General features: G+C 34.2%; 1 protein-coding gene across 1 annotated transcript in view; it reads left to right on the top strand.

Moving 5' to 3' along the window:
- Window positions 1–24,432, top strand: part of Anxa10 (annexin A10) — an 81,028-nt gene that overhangs the window by 52,501 nt on the left and 4,095 nt on the right. The window contains exons 7-10 of the mRNA XM_015486231.2: window positions 18,733–18,786; window positions 18,880–18,973; window positions 20,335–20,430; window positions 22,988–23,046. Coding sequence (XP_015341717.1) covers window positions 18,733–18,786; window positions 18,880–18,973; window positions 20,335–20,430; window positions 22,988–23,046 — 303 coding nt within the window. The remainder of the gene's footprint in view (window positions 1–18,732; window positions 18,787–18,879; window positions 18,974–20,334; window positions 20,431–22,987; window positions 23,047–24,432) is intronic.

Raw genomic sequence — 24,432 nt, 5'->3', positions numbered from 1 at the left:
ATCCTACCGTGAATAATTAGATTCTAGGAGATGAATGAAAATCCAGAGATACTGCTTATTTTCATCTTTCATTTCTTCTGTTTTCTTTTGGACATGAAGTATGTGTAAAAATTTTGGTCGAACATTTGCCTGCATTTTTTTAATCTTGCTGATTTGTTCCAACAAAGAATCAAAAAAGCAAAATATTTAAAATGCTGAAATGGAATTAAGTAACCATTTTCCATCATATGTCTCAAGGAATCTATTATTCATGGCCTTCTTCTACTCCATGAGGACTTCTCTTCTTCAAGACATTTATGTGCATTTCTGTTAAAAGAATCTTATCCTATGAGAACTACAACCATTCTATCCCATTCAGTTTTGCAATCATAACTAAGCTCTGTACATGGCATATGGTAAGCAATTCATATTATTTGGAAATAAATAACACAATAAACAAATTATTTAGAAAAAAATCCAAGTGAGCAAAATTCATTGTTAGATAAAGAAGAATGCATCCTGTGTGATGATTCTTTAACAACACCCTGGAAGTTGAGCACCATTTGCATGCAAGCAGGGTAAGGAGAAGATGCCCAGGTCTATGGAAAGGTGATGCATAAGCAGGCTGGCTGTTTTGAAGAGCTCTGTTGAATAGGGAGAGTTGGTCTGATTAGAGTGCTGGCTGAAATGGCATGCAGAAAAGGTTCCTATAAGCAGTAAAGAGCCACCGGAAAATTTCTGAGCAGGATGTGACATGGCAGGGATGACTTTAAAATCATACCCATCACAATAATTTACAATGACAATGAAGGAAACTATTAGTGAGAGCCTCACTTGTATCCAAAATTAAGAAAATGTGATTTATTAAAAATAAAAAATATTTTTCCTTCTTAATATCTGTTTAATTTCTGTACTTCTATTCTTCTCCTTAAGATTATACTAATCAAATCAATAGATGTGCTCAGAGTATAAGCTGAAATAATACAAGAAACAATGAGAAAATTCAGTAGGAAGCAAGAGACATACATTTACAGAGGGGAAAAAAGCTATTAAAAAGCATTCCTCTATGTTATTGCTCAAATTTTCTTAATGTCCATCTTTTAAAAGTGAAAGTTGTTAGATTCGTGCTCTTCCAGTTCAGATTACAGGGAACAAGGAGACACTGAGGTGTGGTGGGGGTGCGGGGAGCGGAGATGCAGAATATTTCCCAGCTAGTCAGCAAGAGAGACCAAAAGCCACCTGTTGAATCCTCACCTGCAAATTGCAGATTTTGAAATCTTACAGAGAATTCTATTTTGTTCTTGTTGTTTTATGAAGATATTTTCAAAATGGACTTTTTTTCTCCTTCTGAAGTAAATTTATGATTTCACACACAAGAGGAATTATTCCTACCTTGTCTAAAATCACCTGTTTATGGAAAATTGTCAAATTGAAAAAATGGCTATTAATGAATAACTAACTGTTCCCATTTACAAGTTTAAGTAACTACCATTTCCTTTCTTTTCCTGTATTATACTGTTTTCTGCCTCATTTGGGATAGATTAACACATCCAAACACAGGAGATGTGGATTTCTTTAATGTGTATTTATTGTGACTAAAACTTTATGCTGTACTTCACATATAATTTATGTGATTCAATTAACAATGAATAAACATATATGCCAGACTGGAACACAGATTAATGATTATATTCATTGCCAGGCAACATGGATTTTCTATTATATCCTTTGTGCATGTGTGTATGTTCATGCATCCAAGTTATTGTCAATTATGAACTAAGAATAGGCAATTTTTTTTAAATGCTGAGAAAGCCAAATATTAACTACTCCACACTGAGAAAAAGTCTGGTAACTTGTGCTGGTTGGATTCTGTCAAATTGTTCAGCTTAAAAAAGTGGCATGTTACCAAGAAAATTCATTGACCTTTCAATGAAATTAAAATATTCAGTTTTACACAAAATTATTAGGAAAAAATCAAGAATTTGCTTTATTGTGTTTGGTTTTAGTTCATATTTTGCTTGGTTTGGTTCTACAGTTCACAAAACTGTCCATATTACCAACCTCAATTTTTCCTATTCTAAGGCTGTTAATGTTGAGGGACATGTCAATGGAAAGAAGATAATTCGGTTTGTCAAATTGAGACCTCTGGGTAAGTTATTATACAAATAAGGTTATGTTAATTTGTAACAGAGGTTTAACCCATTTATAGGAAAACTCATTTTTAACCAGTTACATAGTTTTGATATCTCACTTGGTAATATGCCTGTTGCATATCCTCTTTTACTTTTCATGAGATCGATTTTAATTAAGACATTCTTCTCAATACAGAAGGAAATCATCTTTTTAAAATTTTTGAGTAATGCTGCATCATATAAGTTAAAACAACAGTTTTCACTCAGGGGTTCTCCCTGAAAAAGTTGTTACTCATAATAGATTCAAGTCAACAGTCTCATTATAAACCCATGAGCTGCTTCCTGATGTCAAACAAGTTTTTTTTTTTTAAATATCCAACTAGAAATTTATTTCAATTAATTGAAGAAAATGTAAGTTTTCTAGTAGAAAAAAAAATTATTTTCCTTGGGATTACATTTAATTCCATGAGGACAACACCATGGACCCTCTTCTCCCTCTACCAAATCTTGCTTCTTGTGCCTCCCTTTCATTGATGTTCATTCCAAATGCATTCCACAATAAATAGTCTGCAGAAAAAATAAAAAACAAGGAAAAAATAATGAACAGTGCCTCCCCTTGATTTAACAGCACAATTAATCATTAATAATTTCAGTTCCTCATATCTGAGTTCCTTACATCCTTAAACAATGGCGCTTTACAGTGATAGAATATATATGTGTGTGAGTTTGTGTGTCTATCTCTCTATATATGTATCATACTTTTACTTGTAAATACCTACACATATTTTAAAATAACCACACAATAATTTATTTTATTACTGGGTTTCATCTAATTTGGATTATAAATTTACAGAACAAAGCATCGCTTCTTAAATTTGATTTCTGAAGTTGTAAAGTACATGCATGTGTATATGTGTGTAAGTTCAGCCTTGAAATCATTTTGATGTTTAGTAAATTTTTTTTCAACATAGAATACTGAAGAGTAAGGGTGAGTTGAGACTGTTTTTATAAAAAAACAAGGAGAAATTTCTTACTTAATTTTCCTTGCTTCTTCTCAGTCTTAATTTTTAATTAAAACTTGCTTATATTTAGTTAAATTTACTCATTTTACTTTCTCCTGCTTAATTTTTAATTTTGCTTCTTTTTTCTTAACATTATATACTTATAAAGTTAAAAGTACATTAGCTTAAAAGGTAAACTATACAAGTATACAATAATACATATCTCATAGAGATTACTTAACTCAGAATATGGAGGTAACAGACTTCTACATGACTTAATATAATCTCATTTAATAGCATTTTGGAAAATCAGAAGTTGCAGATTTGCTCACTAAAATGTAAATGATCTCTCCTCAGTCTATACTCGAAAGATTTAAAATCAGCATACTTTAGTAATGCAGCCACATCAATGTTCATATTAGTACAATTCACAATAGCTAAACTGTGGAATCAACCTAAATGCCTCTCAGTAGATGAATGGATAAAGAAACTGTGTTATATATACACAGTGGGATATTACTCAGTATTAAAAGAGAATAAAATTATGGCATTTGCAAGTAAATTGGATGGAGTTGAAGAATATCAGGTTAAGCAAAGTCAGCCAATCCCAAAAACCAAAGGCCAAATGTTTTCTCTGATAAGTGAATGCTGATCCATAATGGGGTGGGGGAGCATGGGGAAAATGGAGGAACTGTGATTGGGCAAAGGAGAAGGAAAAGAGGAAAGGGGCAAGAAAGATAGTGGAATGAGATGGACATCATTACCCTAGGTACCTGTATGACTGCACATAGAGTGCATGGTGTACAACCAGAGAAATAAAAAGTTGTGCTGCAATTGTGTACAGTGAATCAAAATGCATTCTGCTGTCATATATACCTAATTACAATAAATACATGGATAACTTTTTAAAACATAAATAAAAGGTATGATCTCTGTGTATCATGAAATACATGCTATGTTTTTTAAATATTATGAACTTTTTATTGACTTCCTACTTCTACATTAATGGCTGTTCAGGGTGAAACCTCTGATTTAGGACTCAGATCAGTAAATTTAGAAGATGGAGGCAGGGGTGGGGGACCTGTAAAGTAAATTCAGAAAATGAAAAAGTTTATTACTTCTCTTGACCACTCTCTGTCTATGACATACACCATTCCAAAGAGAATCTGTCTCAACATATTATAAAAAGGAAATGGAATTTTTTCCTAAAGGACTATGAAATTCTGAGCTGATGAGTTCTAACCAGTTATCTGTGGGGCACTATAATAGGACCAAATTTTTTCTTAATCTTTCCTACGCTTTTTTTCTCCCACACTCTAGCTTGACTCCTTGTTCCTCCCTCCCAACCTCCTTCTCTCTCTCTCTCTCTCTCTCTCTCTCTCTCTCTCTCTCTCACACACACACACACACACACACACACACACCAAGATAGAGATATATAGATAGATAGACAGACAGACTGGCCCTCTGGACTTCATTATAATTCAGGCTCATATCCGTGTATTTATCATTTAACTTTCTCGAGATTCAGATCTCTGCTCTGTGAACCTAATTGTGAACTAATCCTCCTGTCAGGGTCTTCCTAATACAAACATTCTCTAATTTTTCTGTTGTTGTAATCATGTAATCATTTTTCTCTGCTTCCCTGTGCATCTTCACTTTCAGAATCAAAGTCAAGATTATTCCTGGCATTTATCTTTTTAAAATTATTAAAATGCAAAGATGCTCTTTTTTGTGTGAATTAATAGAGATTGGAGGAATTGGCGCATATGAGCTTTAAGGTATTCACGAAAGAGAAAGGGTTGAAAATAAATCGTCATATTTTCTGGGAGAATAAGGTGTTTTGCTTAATCTATAAGGGATTTTCTGAGAGGACTATTTCTACTAAGGAAACAGCTGATCTAGAAACATTCTTCTTGAAAACTAGTACCAGTCATTAAATTGACTCCCAACACTTCTTGCATACTTTTATTAACTAGATTTACAGAAGATCTAATTATCTGTCAAATAATGAAATATTAGCCACTTAGAGATTAATTAATCAATATGTGCAAATTACACTGGAGATGATGTTTTTTGCAGAGGGAAAGAATGGAAACTACCCAAGTGGATACTACCTCTTCACCTTAACTTTCAGGGTTCTCCTGAGGAAAGTTTCTCAAACTTGAATAGTGAGGCTTCTGGGCTGTGGTTGCCGTCAGTTCTCCTCCTAATTGTCTGTAGTCAATTTACAGGCTCTTACTAAGTGACTTTTTTTAATCCAACAGTCTTTTTAAAGTGCTCTTGATAATTAACTGCATAAGAAAATAAACAGATGGGCACCATTTCAAGTTAAATGCCCAAGAATATTATCTTTTCACACCAGAATTCAGACACACACAGAGAACTGCAGAAAATTCCACAATATTTATCACAAGTTTTGCAAGGGTAGAATTTTACTTAGTTACATAGTTAGGTTGAATATCATTAAGAAAACTTCAATGGTTTAGAAAATCTTCCCCATCTACAAATTAATCTTTGAACTCTGCTGTCTGAGAATTATTTCTTTATCTTTCCTAAAGGGGATTTCCAAAATATGACTTTTAGGCACTTAGGAATTATGGGTGAACAAAAGAGACAAATATCCTACACTTTATGAAACTCAAATCAATCAAGGTAATAGGAACAATTAAATAAGTCTAATAAATAGGTACATAATAGAATTTTTAGGAGGTGATGTAAAATATGTCAGAGAAGGTTTGGGATATAGCAATTACAGGTCTGGGCAGAGGGGCTAGATTGTAATATTATATAGCCTAATCAGGATAGATTTTATTGAGAAGATGAAAAGTAAGCAAAAGTATGAATAAAAAAGTGAATGGACAAATGAATAGATGGGATAGGGAGTTCCAGGTGAGGTGCACAGCTAGAGAAAACGTTGCAGACTAGAAAATCGCTAATGGCTATGGGGAATAGCAAAGAGCCCCACAGAAGCCCATTTGAGCAAAGGAAAGACAACAAGGTAATAGATGTGTAGATGCATAGAGGAACTCAAAGAAGCATCAAATAGGGAAGGATTATGTCAAATTTTATAGTCATTAGGAAAACTTGGTTTTGTTCTTAGCGAAATGGTAGAGAGAGAAGTCTTCACCAGTTTTTGAATAAAGAAATGATGTGATGTTATGCTTTAAGGTATCACAGGGAATGCCGAATTCACGGTAGGGAGACCAGAGTGGAAACAGAAACCAGTGGGGAGGCTGTGCCAGCAGCAAAGCCAAGACATAGTGTTAACTTGGGCCCATTTGAGAGCAATGCAAGGTAGAGTGCCTGGATTCCAGATGGTCCACGTTATTTCCTGAGGAATAAGGTGTGATATATGAAAGAAAATGAAAAGAATCAAAGGTGCCTTTCAGATTTTCAGTCTGAGTGACAATAAGAGAAGTGGAAAATTGAGAGAATATAAAAGGTAGAAGGAGATCAAAAGTTGATGTTAAACATGTTGAATTTACACACACACACACACACACACACACACACACACATATATATATATATGAAAATCAAGAGAAAGTATTAAGTTAGCAACTGGAATATGCTCAACTGAATTTCAGATAATAGATTTCTTTTTTGTATTTGTTCTTTTTAGATATACATGACAGTAGAGTGTATTTTAGCATATTATACATTCGTGAGTATAACTTACAAAAATAAGGATCCTATTCTTGTGGTTGCACGTGATGGGGAGTTAAACTGGTCATGTATTCAAATAAAAGTATGAGAAAGTTATGTCTGATTAATTCTACTATCCTCCCTATTTCCCTTCCTTTCCCCTTCCCTTCATTCCACTTGGTCTAATCCAATAAACTTCTATTCTTCCCCTCCCCACTCTTCTTCCTTGTTGTGGGTTAGCATCCACACATCAGCCTTTGTTTTTTGGGATTGGCTTATTTCACTTAGGATGATAGTCTCCAGTTCCATCCATTTACATGCGAATGCAATAAATTCATTATTCTTTATGGCTGAGTAATATTCAATTTTGTATACATACCATATCTTCTTTATCTATTCATCTGTTGAAGGGCACCTAGTTTGGTGGAATAGCTTGGCTATTGTGAATTGAGATGATATAAACATTGTTGTTGCTGCATCAATATAGTATGCTGATTTTATGTCCTTTGGGTATAGACCCAGGAATGGGCTAACTGGATCAAATGGTGATTCTATTCTAAGTTTTCTAAGGAATCTCTATTCAGTTTTCTAGAGTGGTTGCACCAATTTGCAGTCCCACTAGCAACGTATGAGTGTACATTTCTCCCCACATCCTCGCCAACATTTATTGTTGCTTGTATTTTTGATAATTGCCATTCTGACTAGAATGAGATGGAATCTCAGTATGGTTTTAATTTTCACTTCTCTAAAGGCTAGCGATGTTAAACATTGTTTCATATATTTGTTGACCATTTATATTTTTTCTTTTCTGAAGTGCCTGTTTATTTCTTTTGCTCATTTATTGATTGGGTTATTTGTGGGGTTTTGTTTGTTTGTTTGTTTTGGTATTAAGTTTTTTGAGTTCTTTGTATATCCTGGAGATTAATGCTATATCTGAGGTGCAGGTGGTAAAGATTTTCTCCCACTCTGTAGGCTCTCTCTACATTCTTGATTGTTTCCTTTGCTGTGAAGAAGCTTTTTAGTTTGATACCATTTCATTTATTGGTTCTTGATTTTACTACTTGTACTTTAGGGGTCTTATTGAGGAAGTCTATTCCTAAGCCTACATGATTAGGCCTACTTTCCTTCTAGTAAGCACAGGGTCTCTGGTCTAATGTCAAGGTTCTTGATCCACTTAGTTGAGTTTTGTTCAGGGTAGAGATGGGGTTCAAATTCTTTGTACTAGATATAGATCCATTTCCCAGAACTATTCGTTGGAAAGGTTATCTGTTCTCCAATATATGTTTATAATGCCTTTGTCTAGTAAGAGATAACTGTATTTATGTGGGCTTTTCTCTATTGGGTTTGTCTTCTATTCTGTTCTGTTCCATTGGGCTTCATGTGTGTTTTGGTGACAGTACCATGCCATGTTTGTTTTTTTTTTTTTTTACTATGACTCTGTAGCATAATTTAAGATCTGGTATTGTGATGCCTTCTGCTTCACTTTTATCAGAATGAATTTCTTTGGCTATTCTGGGCCTCTTATTTTTCCAAACGAATTTCACACTATTTATGTATTTCTATGAAGAATATCATTGGAATTTTAATAGGAATTTCATTATATCTGTATAGCACTTTTCATAGTATGGCTATTTTGACTATATTAATTCTGTCTATCCAAGAACATGGTCTTTCCATTTTCTGAGGTCTTCTTCAATTTTTTTTTCAGTAGTGTTCTGTAGTTTTCATCTTAGAAGTCTTTTACCTGTCTGGTTAAATTGATTCCCAAGTATTTTTTTAAAGCTATTGCTATTGGTATATATTTCCTGATTTCTAGTTCTACTAATACGTCATTGGTAGATAGGAATGTGATTGATTTATGGGTGTTGATTTTATACCCTGCTACTTTGCTGAATTCACTATGAGTTCTAGAAGCTTGCTGATGGCATTTTTTGAGGGGGTCTCCTAAATATAGAATCATTTCATTGGCAAATAGAGATAGTTTGTGTTCTTCTTTTCCTATTCTTAGCCCTTTATTTTTTTCTTTTGTCTAATTGCTCTGGCTAGGGTTTCAAGGAATATGTTGAATAAGAGTGGTAAAAGAATGCATCATTGTCTTGTTCCAGTTGTTACAGGGAGTGCTTTCAATTTTTCTCCACTTAAAATGATGTTGGTGGTTCCATTCCCAGCTTTCCAAGAAATCTCCATACTGCTTTCCAAATTGGCCGCACCAATTTGCAGTCCCACCAGCAATGTGCAAGTGTACCCTTTTCCCCACATCTTCGGATAGTAGAGGATAGGAAAGGCAGCAGAATACAACAGACACTAGTATGGCAATAGGTAAATCAATGGATGTGTAACCCATGTGATTCTGCAATCTGTATACGGGGTAAAAATGGGAGTTCATAACCCACTTGAATCAAAGTGTGAAATATTATATATCAAGAACTATGTAATGTTTTGAACAACCAACAATAAAAATTAAAAAAAAAATGATGTTGGCGGGCTGGGGTTGTGGCTCAGCGGTAGAGCACTTGCCCAGCACATGCAGGGTCCTGGGTTTGATCCTCAGCACCACATAAAAATAAATAAATTAAATAAAGGTATTGTGTCCAACTATAACTAAAAAATAAATATTAAAAAAAAATAAAATAAAATGATGTTGGCCTTGAGTTTAGGGTATACAACTTTTACAATGTTGAGGTATGTTCCTACTACCCCTAGTTTTTCTAGTGTTTTAAAAATTAATAAATGGTGAATTTTGTCAAATGCTTTTTCTGCATCTATTGAGGTAAACAGGTGATTCTTTAAGTCTATTAATGTGGTGAATTATATTGACTGATTTCTGTATGTTGAATGAACCTTGCATCCCTGGAATTAACTTCACTTCATTATGGTGCACCATCTTTTTAACATGTTTTTGTATGCAACTTGCCAGTATTTTATTGAGAATTTTTGCACCTATATTCATCAGGGATATTGGTCTGAAGTTTTCTTTCCTTGATGTGTCTTTGTCTAGTTTTGGCATCTAGGAGATACTAGCTTCATAGAATGAGTTTGGAAGGATTCCCTCCTTTTCTGTTTCGTAGAATGATTTGAGGAGGATTGGTGTTATTTCTTCTTTGAAGGTCTGGTAGAACTCCACTGAGAATGCATCTGGTCCTGGTGTTTTCTTTCTTGGTAGGCTTTTGATGGTGTCTTCTATTTCATTGCTTGAAATGGTCTGTTTAATATGAATTGTAATACATCTGCTGTCATATATAACAAATTAGAATAAAAAATAAATAACTGTATTTATTAAAAAGAAAGAAGTTGATCTGTTCAAATTTTCTATGTCCTCTTTATTCAATTTGGGTAGGCCATTTGTCTCTAGAAATATGTCATTTTTTATTTTAATTTGTTATATATGACAACAGAATGCATTACAATTCATATTACACATATAGAGCACAATTTTTCATGTCTCTGGTTGTACACTGATTTTCTATTTTATTAGAGAATAGATTTTCAAAGTAGTTTCTGATTATGGTCTGTAGTTCAGTAGTGTTCATGGTGATATTAATTTTATTTACTTATTTAAAGAACCAACTTGTTGTTTTGTCAATTTTTAATTGCTTTTTTTGTTGTTGCTTCAATTTCATTAATTTAGGCTCTGATTTTAATATTTCCTGTCTTCTACGGCTTTGGGTGTTGATTTGTTCCTCTTTTTCTAGGGCTTTGAGATGTTAAGTTAGGTTATTTATTTGGTGAATTTGTATTCTTTTTATGAATGATGTCAATGCAATGAACATTCCTATTAGAATTGCCTTCAAAGTGTCCCAGAAATTTTGATATGTTGTGTCACTATTCTCATTTATCTCTAAGTATTTTTTTAGTTCATCCCTGATTTCTTCAGCTATCCATTGGTCATTCAATAGTATACCAGTTAGTTTCCAGGAGTTACAGTAGCTTATTCTTTTATTTTATCATTGATTTCTAAATTTATTTTATTATGATCTGATAAAATGCAAGGTATTAGCTCTATTTTTTTGTATTTGCTTAGAGTTGCTTTTTGGTCTAATATATGGTCTGTTTTAGAGAAGGATTCATGTGCTGCTGAGAAGAAAGTGTATTAAGTCATTGATAAATGAAATATTTTTATATGTCTGTTAAATCTAAATTATATTTTTAGTTCTATACCTTTTTCATTATTTTTTGCTTTGAAGATCTATCAATTGGTGAGAGAGCCATGTTGAAGTCACCCGATATTATTGTGTTGCGAATTATCTGATTCTTGAGATTGTGAAGAGTCTATTTGATATATAGATACTCCATATTTTGTGGCATAAATATTCACAATTGTTATGTCTTCTTGATGTATAGTTCCCTTAAGCAGTATGAAATGGCCTCCTTTTTCCCTTCTGATTAATTTTGACTTGAAGTGGACTTTATCAGATATAAGGATAGAAACCCTGCTTGTTTATGAGGTCCACATGAATGGTAAGTTTTTTCCCATACTTTTACCTTCAGTCTGTGGATGTCTTTGCCTGTAAGGAAATTCTCTTGGAGACAACATATTGTTGGGTCATGTTTTTTAATCCAATGTGCTAGTCTATGTCTTTTTATTGATGAGCTTAGGACATTTATATTCAATGTTATTATTGAGATATTATTTTTATTCCCTGTCAATTTGAATTATTTCTGGTTTTTAACTTGAATTAGTTGCTCTTTTCATTAACTGTTCTTCTTGCATAGTTCCTCCCTTTGCTGGTTTTTAGTTTTATTTTGAATTTATTCTTCATGAACTATTTTGTTGAGAATGTTTTGTAGTGCAGAGTTTTTAGTTGTGAATTCTTTTAACTTTTGTTTATCATGGAAGGTTTTTAGTTCATCATCAAATGTGAAGCTTAATTTTGCAGGGTCTAGTATTCTTAACTGGAATTAATTTTCTTTCAGAGCTTGGTATAAATTATTCCAAGACCTCCTAGCTTTGAGGGTCTGGGTTGAAAAATCAATTGAGATCTGACTTGGTTTCCCTCTACATGTGACTTGTCTTTTTTTTCCTCCTCTGGCAGCCTTTATAATTCTATACTTATTCTGTATGTTAGGCATAGTTATAATAATATGCCTTGGTGTGAGTCTGTTGTAATTTTGTATAGTTGGGGTCCTGTATGCTTCCTGTATTTGATTTTTTATTTCATTCCTAAGGTTTCAGAAAATTTCAGATATTATTCCATTTAAAAGATTATGCATTCTTTTGGGTTGTACCTCTGAGCCTTTGTCTATCCTGATAAATCTTAAATTTGCTCTTTTCAGGTTATCCCATATTTCTTGGAAGTTCTGTTCATAGTCTCTTAACATATTTTCTCTGTGGTCAACTTTATTTTCAAGATTATGTATTTTGTCTTCATTGCCTGAGACTCTTTTTTCTAAGTGGACTAGTCCTCTGGTGATACTTTCCAATGAATGGTTTATTTGGTTTATTGTTTCCTTCATTTTGAGGATTTCTGCTTGTTGTTTTTGTTTTGTTTTTTCATTGTTTTTGTTTTTTTCAGAATCTCTATTACTTTTTCAAAGTCATCTTTTTCTTCCTGTATTTTCTCCTTTACATCATCCTTTCCCTTGCAGATCAATTTTACTATCAACATTCTAAACTCCTTCTCTGGCATTTCTTTCACTGAGATGTCAATGGATTTTGCTTTTGGTGTATTTTGGTTTGTTTCAGGTGATTCATTCCCTTGCTTTTTCATGTTGTTTGTATGTCTACCCATCTAACAGTTGGTTTTGAGGCAGTAGAGTTTCTACCTTATGGATTTATGTTCCTAAAAGTTTCCAGTACCTCACTGTTTAGGGAAAGACTGATAATAAAAACCATTGATGCAAGCAACTTATAGCATTAAACCAAATATGAAATCTACAATGTCAATTGTCACAATAAACAGAAACGATATGATCAGTTATTGCCCACAGCAAAAACAGTAAGTTTATAAAAGGGTTTACAATTTCAGGTGGTGACCAGGGATAGAACAGAAGTGATATAGAATATGAAGTCTATGACAGAGGATAATAAAAAAAATAGAAGTAAAATATTTAAAAGAAGAGTGAAAGAGAGAACATAGAGAATGGCTATTAGCAGAGGAAAAGAGAGTTGAGGGAAACTGATAAGTGAGAGAATACATGCATAAAAGTCTCAGGCAATGAAAACAAAAAAGAAATAAGATTATAATACCAAAATTGATAAATACTAATCAAACACCTTAGTCCTCAAAATGTTGATCCATGAAAAATACCTGTCTTCAAATAAAATGGTAGAAGTGAGAAAAAATAAAGATATATGAATGTATATAAGTGTTCATTTAAAGATAGAATTTTTAAGAGGAAAGAAGTGATGAGATGGTAGGAAAGGGTTTGTAGATTCAAGAGGTGAATAGAGCAAATGCAGAGGTGACATAGGATGTGTTTATAAGGGGAGGACCAAAAAACAGAAGTAAAAGAAACAAAGGATGAAAGAGAGCAACAGTGTTTGGCTGTTAGCAAGTAAAAAGAGAGAAGTAGGAACAAAGGAAAACAAAATTGTGAGAAGACAATAGAAAATCAACCCAAAATATACTAATCAAAAACCCAATCCTCAAAAAAATAAAGCATGAAAAAATAACTACCTTAGAAACGCTAAAACTGAAAGACCAGAAACAAACATGTGCATGTATAAATGTATAAATGTCCATCATGTATCATCAATCAGTACACACACAAAAACAACAAAAACAAAATAACAGAATAGTCAATGAGACCATTTGCCCACTGTCTATGCCAAAGTACCTTTCTGTTTCTCGACTTCCCTTCTCAGGGGGATGGCGGGAGGAGCTGTGGAAAATGTTCTCAGCCTGACTTCCTGGGTATTGTCTTTGGGTTCTGTGAGATGGGTTGCTGTAAGTGAAGCTCCCAGGGGTGGGTATTTGGTCTGGAGTTGCCCCTGGTGTTTTATTATGTGGGGAGTTTTCATTAATGAATCAACATACTTCTAGCACTGTACCCCACTAGTCCCAGCAAGGCACCACTTTTGGGACTGGGGAGTTGGTCCTTCACTGGTTCTGTTGTTTGGGGATACTGCCCTGTTTTGGCTTCTCAAGACTGTTTCTGAGCACTGAGCTCAGTCATTTTGCCCTATTCAATTTCTTCCTGCTACTTGTCCTGCTAGCTGCTGGGTTCAATCTGATCTGTATTACCCCCAAGCAAAATGGTCTCTGTGCCAGAGATTCTCTTGATTTGTTAGGTTCATTTAAATCTCGTGGTTGGCATCTGCCCAATTCATGTATTAGTTGCATCCCCAAACTCACAGATCTAAGTTCTGGGTTCTGAGTCCACACCAGTCTCGTGGAGGTATTTCCAACTTGGGCTCCTTGTAGAGGGCTGGCAGATGATGACTTTCCCTGGCCAGTTTGTTGGGACTGATAGCACCTGGGTCAGCCCAGGGGGTGCTGCCCTTTGGTCCCTGGATTCCCCAAGCCAAGATTTTCCCAGCACTTTCAATCATTTCCAACCTGGTGTATTTTCTCCTCTTCCACCTGGATCAGCTCCAATTCTGTTCCTTGGCCTAATCTGATGTTGTACCCAGTCTTCAAGGCTCTCTGTCCAATATTGAATATCAGTGGAGTGTTTCTGTTTTTGTTTTTGTTTTTTCACTTACCTCCCAAAGAGGTAGTTTCCCTTCTGTTTGAGTCCCAAGTTATAGAGCTGTGAGAAAAGCCACATCTCACTAATCCACCATCTTGCTTTCCTCCAGATAATAGATTTCATTTAGAGATACAAATGTGGGTATCATTACAATACAGATAGAACTTAAAGCCCCATCACCAGATAAGATTACCAAGAGAAGGGAGCATAACTACAGGCAAGAAGACAATTAAGGCCTTACCATAAGAATCTTCCAAAATAAGAGATTGAAAAGTAAGATAAACCCATTCTCAAGATTGAGGAGTTTGGGCTGGGGTTGTAGCTCAGTGGTAGAGTGCTTGCCTAGCATGTGTGAGGCACTGGGTTCAATTCTCAACACCGCATATAAATAAAGTTCCATTGGCAAATAAAAAATATTTTAAAAAAAGAAAATGCAGATCTCAAATTAAAAAAAAAAAGATTGAGGAATTTGCAATGAAAGAGATAGAAATAAAAAGAGATCCTGGAAGCCAAATAATGAAAGTATAAAAGGAGAACACAGAGCCAATTGCAACCAAGTCTACTGAGAGCTCAAATAACATGAAGACTAAGAATTACCACGATGAGCTATGTTATTGAATGAATAGTATAAAATCTGAGAAGATAGAGCATATTTATTGTTTTTCATTATTTGTCATTTGGTATAAATTAAAACCATCAGAGAGAATTTGAAAAGAAACCAGAAGAGATTGTCCAAAAAGAATGGGTTCAACCATGGTTAACCAGATCTCACAGCCAGCGATGCCACTGGAATCTAATAACATTCTTCTCTAGGATTCAGACCTTGAACAATTCACTTAATCTCACTAGGTCCATTTATTTTCACTTCTAAAATAAGGAGAGGAATTTATGAGCCCTCATATCCCTGCCCCTCAATATTTTTATGATTTAAACATAACACCCATAATCCTACCTCCCCCACAAATTACTTTTATTATTTAAATATCATCTTCTATTTCTTGTTAAAATACATAAAATGTGTGCATGCATAAAATGTATGGGTGCATAAAATACACATATCATACACAAAAGTGCACCGCTTTTAAGAACAAGAATTACATGTGTGCATTGTTATTCCCTTGGTATGTTAAGTAAGCAAAGAAAACGAGGCAGGAGAAATGTGTCTGACAGGCTCATTTCTTTTGCCTATCATCTGCTCACCTTCAGATGATATACAACTTCTGAATTATGATAAAATATATTAAATTTTCCAGGGCTACAAATTTACTAACAAGAAAATATGGCTTATTTATTTCTCTGTGAATAAATTGAGCTTTCTCAGATGCCTCCAGCTTTGTTAGTAAATAAAGAAAAAATACCTAATATTAGTTTGAAATAGCAAATTTAATCCATACAATACTTTATATAGTCAACGGGGGTTCACATTCAATGTCACTTACAGCTTTTTTTTTTTTTTTTTTTGAGTAAAGTATGAATCCTTAGAATCCTTAGTGTTTTGGCAATCCCCAATCCTTCTCTCCAAGAGGGCACTTGGTAGGAAGCTATATGCATGGTTCATGAGATGTCTTGGTAGCAAGAAAGTGATGGTCTCTTCAGATCATCAAGATATTATTTTGCATCTTTGCTGGTCATGAACCTTTTTGCATCGAACCTGAATGCCAGTCTCAAAGCCAGTCCTAGGCAATTCTAAATATGAATCACATGAGTGTTGATGTCCAGGTTATGGACCCTTCTCACTATTAGCTGCCGAAATGTGCAACTAGTTAATCATTAATACTTCCTCTGTCTCTGTTTGGTGGAGCCAAGTAACCCCACATGATGATTTAGCCTCACTTTTATTCTCACTGGAGCTGAAGAGTCCCTCTGAGGTCTAACTGTGTCTCCCACACAGTTCTAGTCAATGTGGTCTACCTGTATCACTTGATTATTGCAAAACCTTTTCCCTGTCATGATATGAACAACTCCATCTGGCAAGTTATCCCACCAGGTCCTTGGCCAAAGTGTAAGACCCTTGATCAGGATCAGATAGGAAATTTGAGGTCCCATTCATGCTACTTAGGGATTGAGGTTAATTCAAGGGACTTTTATTCAGGACCTCTCTCTGCCTAATCTTGCTGCCTTACTGAACTCTGTAGCTATTTCCAGAGTCCTAAAAAATGATCTGGGGCAGAAGCCATTGTACCCTCTGTCTACTTTCAAAAGGATTTTTAACAAAGTTTTCCTGCCCCATCTTGACCCTAAAGGAAAGTTAAATAAACTCTGATTGCATGATCCCTTTACCTCTTTCTCCTTTCATGTGTGAATTCTCCTTGGGGACCAATGCATCTTGCATTGGTTAGCCTCTCTTCCTTCTGTTTGAAATGGTCGCGTAGACTACATCTGTTCTTTATATGATAAAAAAAGTCAGTAAACAAATTTACAAATACTCTTCTCCACAAAATCTGGATGTCAGGACTATTTTGTTGTTGCATAAATTCTACTTTGTGAGCCAAATGATGACTCTTTCTCTGCATTTTCACTCTAACAGTGGTAAATTCCACCCCTGCCACCCACTGCCAGGCAGTGAATGCTCAGTTTAATGGGGGAGAAAATTCTATGGAGAATTGGAGAAGTGAAAAATACCACAGTGTCTTTCAAAGACTACCACTGTTGCAAAAGAAAAAATATGCATTTTCCTTTATGTTAGTCAGCTTTTTGTCACTGTGACTAAAATTCCCAACAAGAACAACTTAGAGGAGGAAAAGTTTATTCTGAGGCTCAGGATGTCAGAGGTCTCAGTCCACAGACAGCTGACTGCATTGCTTTGGGGCCAAGGTGAGGCAGAAGGGCAAGGGCCAGAAAAGATGCTCACCTGATGGCAGCCAGGAAGAGAGAGAATGAGGGAAGAAGTAAGGGGTCACAGGAAAGATGAACCCTTCCAGGGCACACCCCAGTAACCCACCTCTTCTGACACACCCCACCTACTTACCATCGCCACCCAGTCAGTCCATTCAAACTAGGAATGGACTGATTAGGTTACATCTTTTATAGTCCAATCATTTCACTTCTGAACTGTATAAAATCATTTCACTTTTTTTGCCATATAAAACCCAAAGCTTTGGGGAGAAACCCCTCATATCCAAATCATAACACCCTTTTAAAAAAGCCTATATAATATTTCAAAAAGTATTCAAGAAATGGAGACCGTCTTGTTCCAAATAACTTGAGAACTTCCTCAGGAATTACCAAAGAGTTCAATGGTTCAAGGATTTTTGATTGAATAATACCACATGGGGGAGCTCTATGTTCTTAGACTCAAAGTTTGATAAAGTACCTATTCATGTGGTGACAATGTGTGTTGATTGGCTAGGTTTCTCCCATATGTTTTATACAAAAATGGAATTGATAAACCATTTTTTCACAAAATCATTGTGTCAAAATTGTTCTGTTCATGATGTATTGAAAATATTTTCCTCAGCTTTTGAAATTTTTTAAAAATCATAATCATTATTAGAATAGTCTTAAAGTAGAAATTGGGAATATAGCTTTATCATGATTGATATTCTATGTTATATTGAATGTTAGATGTTATCAATTTGTAATAATGCTCCATTATTTTATGATATACCACTAAGGAAGGAAAAACTCCCTGAATTAATGCCATCAATTATAGGATACATCTAAATTTCAGAGATGTTAGAATATGGAAAAATATGCATTTAAGACCGAAATGGGGTAGTAGATTTGCTGGAATCCTTTACTGAATACTTACCACGTGCCAGGCCCTGTGGTCAGTGCTTTTACTAATCAAGAAATCTTATCCTCATATTATAGACATGGTCCCTGAGGTTTACAGAAATCAAATAATCTGCCAAAAATATTTAGAACTAACAGAGCAGAGCTAGAATACACACCTAGATCTTAATGACTCTAGAGCCCATACCCTTACCTAGATTTAATGTTAGATTTATCAAACCTTTCTGCTTTTGGCTTAAAATTCCAACTTTTGGTGGTCTTTTATTGATATAGTAACAGTAATTTGCACAATCTTTTAAAAATTATTTTTCGTTGTCAGTTTCTAAATAACTTGTTAGAAAATTTAAGTTAATGTACTAATTAATGGTCCATCAGAAAATTCTATTTTTCTGTCTGTAAATCTTCATAAAGAAGGAAACTTTTTGATGTTTTATAGTATAACACTATTAAAACAGAACTCAATTTAAAAAATATTTATTATGGAAATCCTCACAAATACACAAAAATAAAGACAACAGTATGATTAAGCCCTCCCCCCCCAAAAAAAATACCACATGGATTGTTGATTAAGAACATTTAAAAGGAAATCTATGTTTACTTTACAGGGAACCAGGGAGGAGGGATACACAGACCCTGCTATGGCTGCTCAGGATGCAATGGTAACTAGATCCAGCCCTCCAACAGGCTCTAAAGAACCTTTGTTCTGATGGTCTGAGCTGATTCTGATGCTCCTTCCTGACTGTGGGTTTCAGGTCCTGTGGGAAGCGTGTCAGCAGAAAACTGGAGAACATAAAACCATGCTACAGATGATCCTGTGCAACAAGAGCTACCAGCAGCTGTGGCTGGGTAATTAGAAATCAATCTTCTTTCCAGTTACTTAACTGATTATATAATAAAAAGCAAGTAGTTAAGTAGAAAAAAAAGAGAGAGAAAATGTTGCATAGAAATAGAGGAAAATTGGCTATCACAAAGACAATTATTTTGGATTATAAGTTATACATATATGCCTCATTTAATGGCATTACTAAGAAAAAAGTTTTCCCCATAATTTTATTTTTCTAATAAATGAATTTTATAACTTCCAAATATTGAATCTCTTGAAAATTATCACTGTTTTAGAGCTGTATTTGCTATTTGCTACTGGGTATGTTGTCTATATGTTATCTTGAAAAGTGAACATAGTTTAATCAGCGCATCATGAGTCAGGTTCATTACTGATATCATGATTTATGCAAAAGAGGTAGCATCGTATTGGTTTTAGAGGTAATTCATATTCATTTGCACTTTGTTTGAGTTTCTTCAAACTATTGTACTTTTCTTTTTCCCCCTATTAAAAAAAAATTTATGTAAAACACAAAAGTCATTAAAAATTTTTAAAAGATGACCTACCCTAATTGAACTCCCATCTTTATATTTTCTAATGTCAATTATATATATAAATACAATAAGACCATACCTCCTTGCTTCTAATTTGCTATAAAAAATGGAGAACTAAAAGTTTCTTGGGATAAAACCACATAAGTAAATTCCTAAATAAGAAGCTTAATTAAGCACAATTTTGCTAATAATGCTTATCAAAAGGTGATTTCATATTTCTCAGAATATTCTTTTTTATGCTTATTTTTTAGTTGTAGTTGGACACAATATCTTTAATTAACTTATTTATTTTTATGTGGTGCTGAGGATGGAACCCAGGGCCTCATGCATGCTAGGTGAGCGCTCTACAGCTGAGCCACAACTCTAATATATATATATAATATTCTTTATAGGTCTTATGATCACTGTTTTAATCATCACTCAGGATTTTTACAATAATTTTTCATATTTAAGCTCTAGCAGAAAATTTACTGTTGAAATAAGTCTGATTTATTTCTATGTATGTCCTAAACAAATGGCTCATAAATAATGTCTGGTCTTGTGTTTCCTCTGAATTTAAATCAGCAGAGAGTCAGTGAGTCCTACTAGAGGTGGCAGTTGTTCCCAAGGAGGACAGAGCAAAAGCAAGTCTTTGAAGATTTATACCAGCTCCACTAACTTTTAGAGTATTGTATTTATTTCAAAGCATAGAAATCAATACTACTGATGGTAGTATTTTCAATTATTTTAGAGAAAATACCTTCAGTATGTAAAACAATCTAATCAATATCTATATTTAAGTTTGGAATATTTACAAAATTTCCTTTGAATTACATCAATTTTTTTTGAAGTTTTCCAGGAATTTCAAAATATTTCTGGGCAAGATGTGGTAGATGCCATTAATGATTGCTATGATGGATACTTTAAGGAGCTGTTGGTGGCAATTGGTAAGTAATAATTTATTGGGTGCACAGCAGAACTTCTATTTCACAACAAATGCTGACTGGCTCTGACCGAATTGAAGCTCTTTATTGAGTCATTTTCCCCCTGAATGCAACTATTTAAAAGGGTTGTGAACTCTGTAGAAGGAACATATATCAGTTACTGATACAGGGCACTAAGCTGGAGGCCTAATGGCATTAATAAACTGACATCTTCCCCTAAAGGCTGGTTCAGGTTTCATTCCGGGAAGCAGAATTATCTGATGTTTTCTGTCAGGAATGACGGTTTTCATACTGTTAAGTTCATTTTGTATTTATTGACTTCCATTCCTTTGTCCAAGAGCAGATAAATTCTAGCAATGTGGCTTCCTTTCCTCCCAGAAGGAAGAGGGTTTTGTTGTTGTTGTTGTTGTTGTTCTTTAGTTTTGGAGGTATTTTTGTTTGTTTGTTTTTGGGGAGCATGAGTGTGTGAGAGAGAAAGGGAGACTTTCCAGCATATTCACCTTTAGGAGTCAGTCCTACCATAAAAGAGACTTACCAAGTTGTTACTCAGTGGTGAATTCTACAAGTTACTATGAGAGAGACACACCTCCCAGGCCTTCCTAAGGAATGAGATCTCCATAGAAGAAAAAACAGTGGTAGTCATTTGTAAAGCTACTATGGAACTACTCAAGCTTTATCTTGTGCTGCACTTGAACTTGAGAACACCCAATCCCAGACCTATAAATGAAAAGTCATTGTGAAATATTCCCCCAGTAGTTATTTATCTAGTGAGCACTTGGATAATTGTTGAATAAGTGAATATTGAGATTTCCATCCTTGTCTTGGTCCAGTTTTTAGAGGGGATGTTTTCAGTTTTTCTGCATTTAGGATGATATTGGCCTTGGGCTTAGCATAGTTCACAAGGTTGAGATATCCCTGCACCCAGCCATCGCAGTCTAGCAGCCACTCCAGAGTAATCACAAAGGACTATGGGTGTAGCTTAGTGGGACAGTACTTGCGTAGCATGCCTGATACCCTGATGCCATTCCTAGTGCTTTGAGGGAAAAAATGATTATCAGGTTAACTTTTCTTCAAAGTAAAAATAATAAAAGATAAGGTTATGTTCTCACAATCGAAAACAATTACTTGAATTAATTTGTTATGATGATTTTATTTTGGCTAGAAGTTATAGTCTCATACATTATTCATTTATGTATTAGTCTATTATTCAAATAAATAATACTGAATGGCTAAAATCAACAGTGCACATTCATCAGGCTCTAGGTCTTCCAAAACTATGACCATTTCAATTTGATGACATATAAACTGGCCAGGCCTGTTATCATCCTTACTGTTTCTTCTTAAAAGACTTTGATATACAATCAATCAACAAATATATGAAAAAAATATTCGACATCTCTAGTAATTAGAGAAATGAAAATTCAAACTACTCTAAAATTTCATCTCATTCCAGTCAGAATGGAAGTTATCAAGAATACAAGCAATAATAAGTGTTGGTGAGGATGTAGGTAAAAGGTACATTCATACATTGCTGGTAGGACTGTAAATTGAAGCAACCAATTTGGAAAGCAGTATGGAGGTTCCTTAGAAAACTTGGAATGGAACCACCTTTTGACTCAGCTATCCCACTCCTGGGTCTATACCCTAAAGACTTGAAAACAGCATACTACAGTGACACAGACACTTCAGTGTTTATAGCAGCACAATTCACAATTGTTTAACTGTGGAAGCAACCTAGATGCCCTTCAATCTCAAAAAATCCAGGGGCCGAATGTTTTCTCTGATAAGTTGATGCTAATCCATATGGAGGAGCATGGGATGAGTCGAGGAACTTTGGATGTGGCAAAGGGGAGGGGAAGAGGAGGCAAGGGCTAAGAAAAATGATGGAATGAGATGGATACCATTACCCTAGGTACATGTATGATTGCACAAATAGTGTGACTCTACTTCATGCACAACCAGAGAAGTGAAAAATTCTGTTCCATTTGTGTACAATGAATCAAAGAGCTTTGCACTGTCATGTATAATTGATTAGAACTAATAAATAAATAAATAAATAAATAAATAAATAAATAAAAGAGACTTCAGAGCTTCCCAGGAATCTATAAGGAATATGAATGAAGCCTCTTAATGAGAAATCACGTGGACCTTAACTATAATTTACTTTGAAAAGTCATATAAATGCATAGCCTTCAGAATGAATCACATGTGGTCTTTGTTACATTAAATCCTTTGATAATAAAAAATCAATAATAGTGGTGATAACCTAGGGTTTTTTGAAGCACTGTTTAATTTTCAGTTGAAAAAGATAAAGTTTTCTTCATCAGTTAGAGGAAGAAGCTGACCAAGTTCCAAGAGATAGATGAAATGAAAATCTGAATGGATCATTAGAATATTGTTGCTGTGTATTTTTTTGATGAGCTATAACATTGCTATTACTCTGTGTGGATACTATAACACAATGTGAAGATTGTAACATGAAAAAACATGTTCATCTTATTTCACGAATTCTTAAGAAATCATGTCTCTTCACTAACATTACTTTTCTAATTTCTCCCAGTTCTCTGCGTTCGAGACAAACCAGCCTATTTTGCTTATAGATTATATAGTGCAATACATGTAAGTAAGACCTGCATATTTTAAAAATTTCTTCAGATATAGTATCTGTTTTTCTTGATTTTTCTTCCATTATTTAAATATTGACTCATATTTCCCTCTTGTATTTAAATACATACATTTCAAAGAAATATGCCCAAGTGAAAATAATGTACTATACACCAAAAGGAGGACCCATTGTGTAAAAATAATACTTTCCACATCAAATTTAGATACCTAAGTAATACTGTTCTTTGGAGTCTCTGTCCTTCATGTGCTTTAGAGTTTCTTGGCATTTAAAGAAAGTGGTAAATCCAAATGCTTTTGTATATATCCATAGACCCGCTACCTCATACTTACACGAGTATAAAACATATGTCATCATAACAAAATGTTAAACCATTACAAACTCTCAGCAAAAAACAGCTATAATTTTGAAGTTTAAAAACACAAAATAATGTCAGTGATTATCTTAAAGCATGAAGTATTAGCTTTTCAAAAATTATTTAGATAACTAGCAAACAATAAACTCTAAAGTTATTCTTATAATTAAATGGGAATGTTTCATGCTTTAATGTGATATTCAATCACACATCCTTTGTTGCAATCATGTTTGAGGAAAGTAAGTGCATCAGGTAGTGTACATTTTATCCATAATGTGTATGAAGCATATTTTAAAAAAGAAAGGATCTCATAAATGTCACTCTACATATTTCATAGCCTTGAAAACTTGATGAAAATTATTAAAAAAACAAGCTGATATTACAATAAATTTAATAATCAGGGTGTTTTATCTTTGAAGTAATTTTTTACAGGCCAACTTCTTGGAAAAAAGCCAGTGCACAGGACAGATATGTTAATACCAAGAATATTTAACTGTATATCTCATGCTTAAAGTTTGTTTTACTGATGCATGAGGAAAATCTATGCCAGCTCAGAAAGGAGAAAGAACCAACCGCTACAAAAACAAAATAAAGCCTTACTTGTGAATGATCCTGGAAAAATAGAAGCAATTACTCTCAGTCTGACTATGTTCAAATTCAGGGACACTTATATCAGTGATAACTAAAACTATATCTTTGCTCAGTGTGTTACCAGAGATGAAAGAAGGTATCTGTATTCACAAATGGTTTTGGAGGAAGGGTGTGTATTCTAGTAATCAATTTTTTTTTTATACATGAGGACCTCAAGTGTCAAAAAACTCTTTTCATCACCCTTTTCCCCCAAGCACTCTGAAGTATCTACAATTTAAAATAGGAAATTTTGTTAAACATTCATCTTAGTCACCTCTAATTATTAAAAAAAAAAAATCGTTATATCTACATCTAAAACATTCACATCAAAAAATCAGATTACACTTAGTGGCCACCAGATGTCATCATAACTCCATTTTTTTTAAAAAAGTCTGAC

This window comes from Marmota marmota, unplaced genomic scaffold, assembly GCF_001458135.2.
Source record: "Marmota marmota marmota unplaced genomic scaffold, marMar, whole genome shotgun sequence".
Classification (NCBI taxonomy): Eukaryota; Metazoa; Chordata; class Mammalia; order Rodentia; family Sciuridae; genus Marmota; species Marmota marmota.
This window is presented reverse-complemented; position numbering and strand designations above follow the sequence as displayed.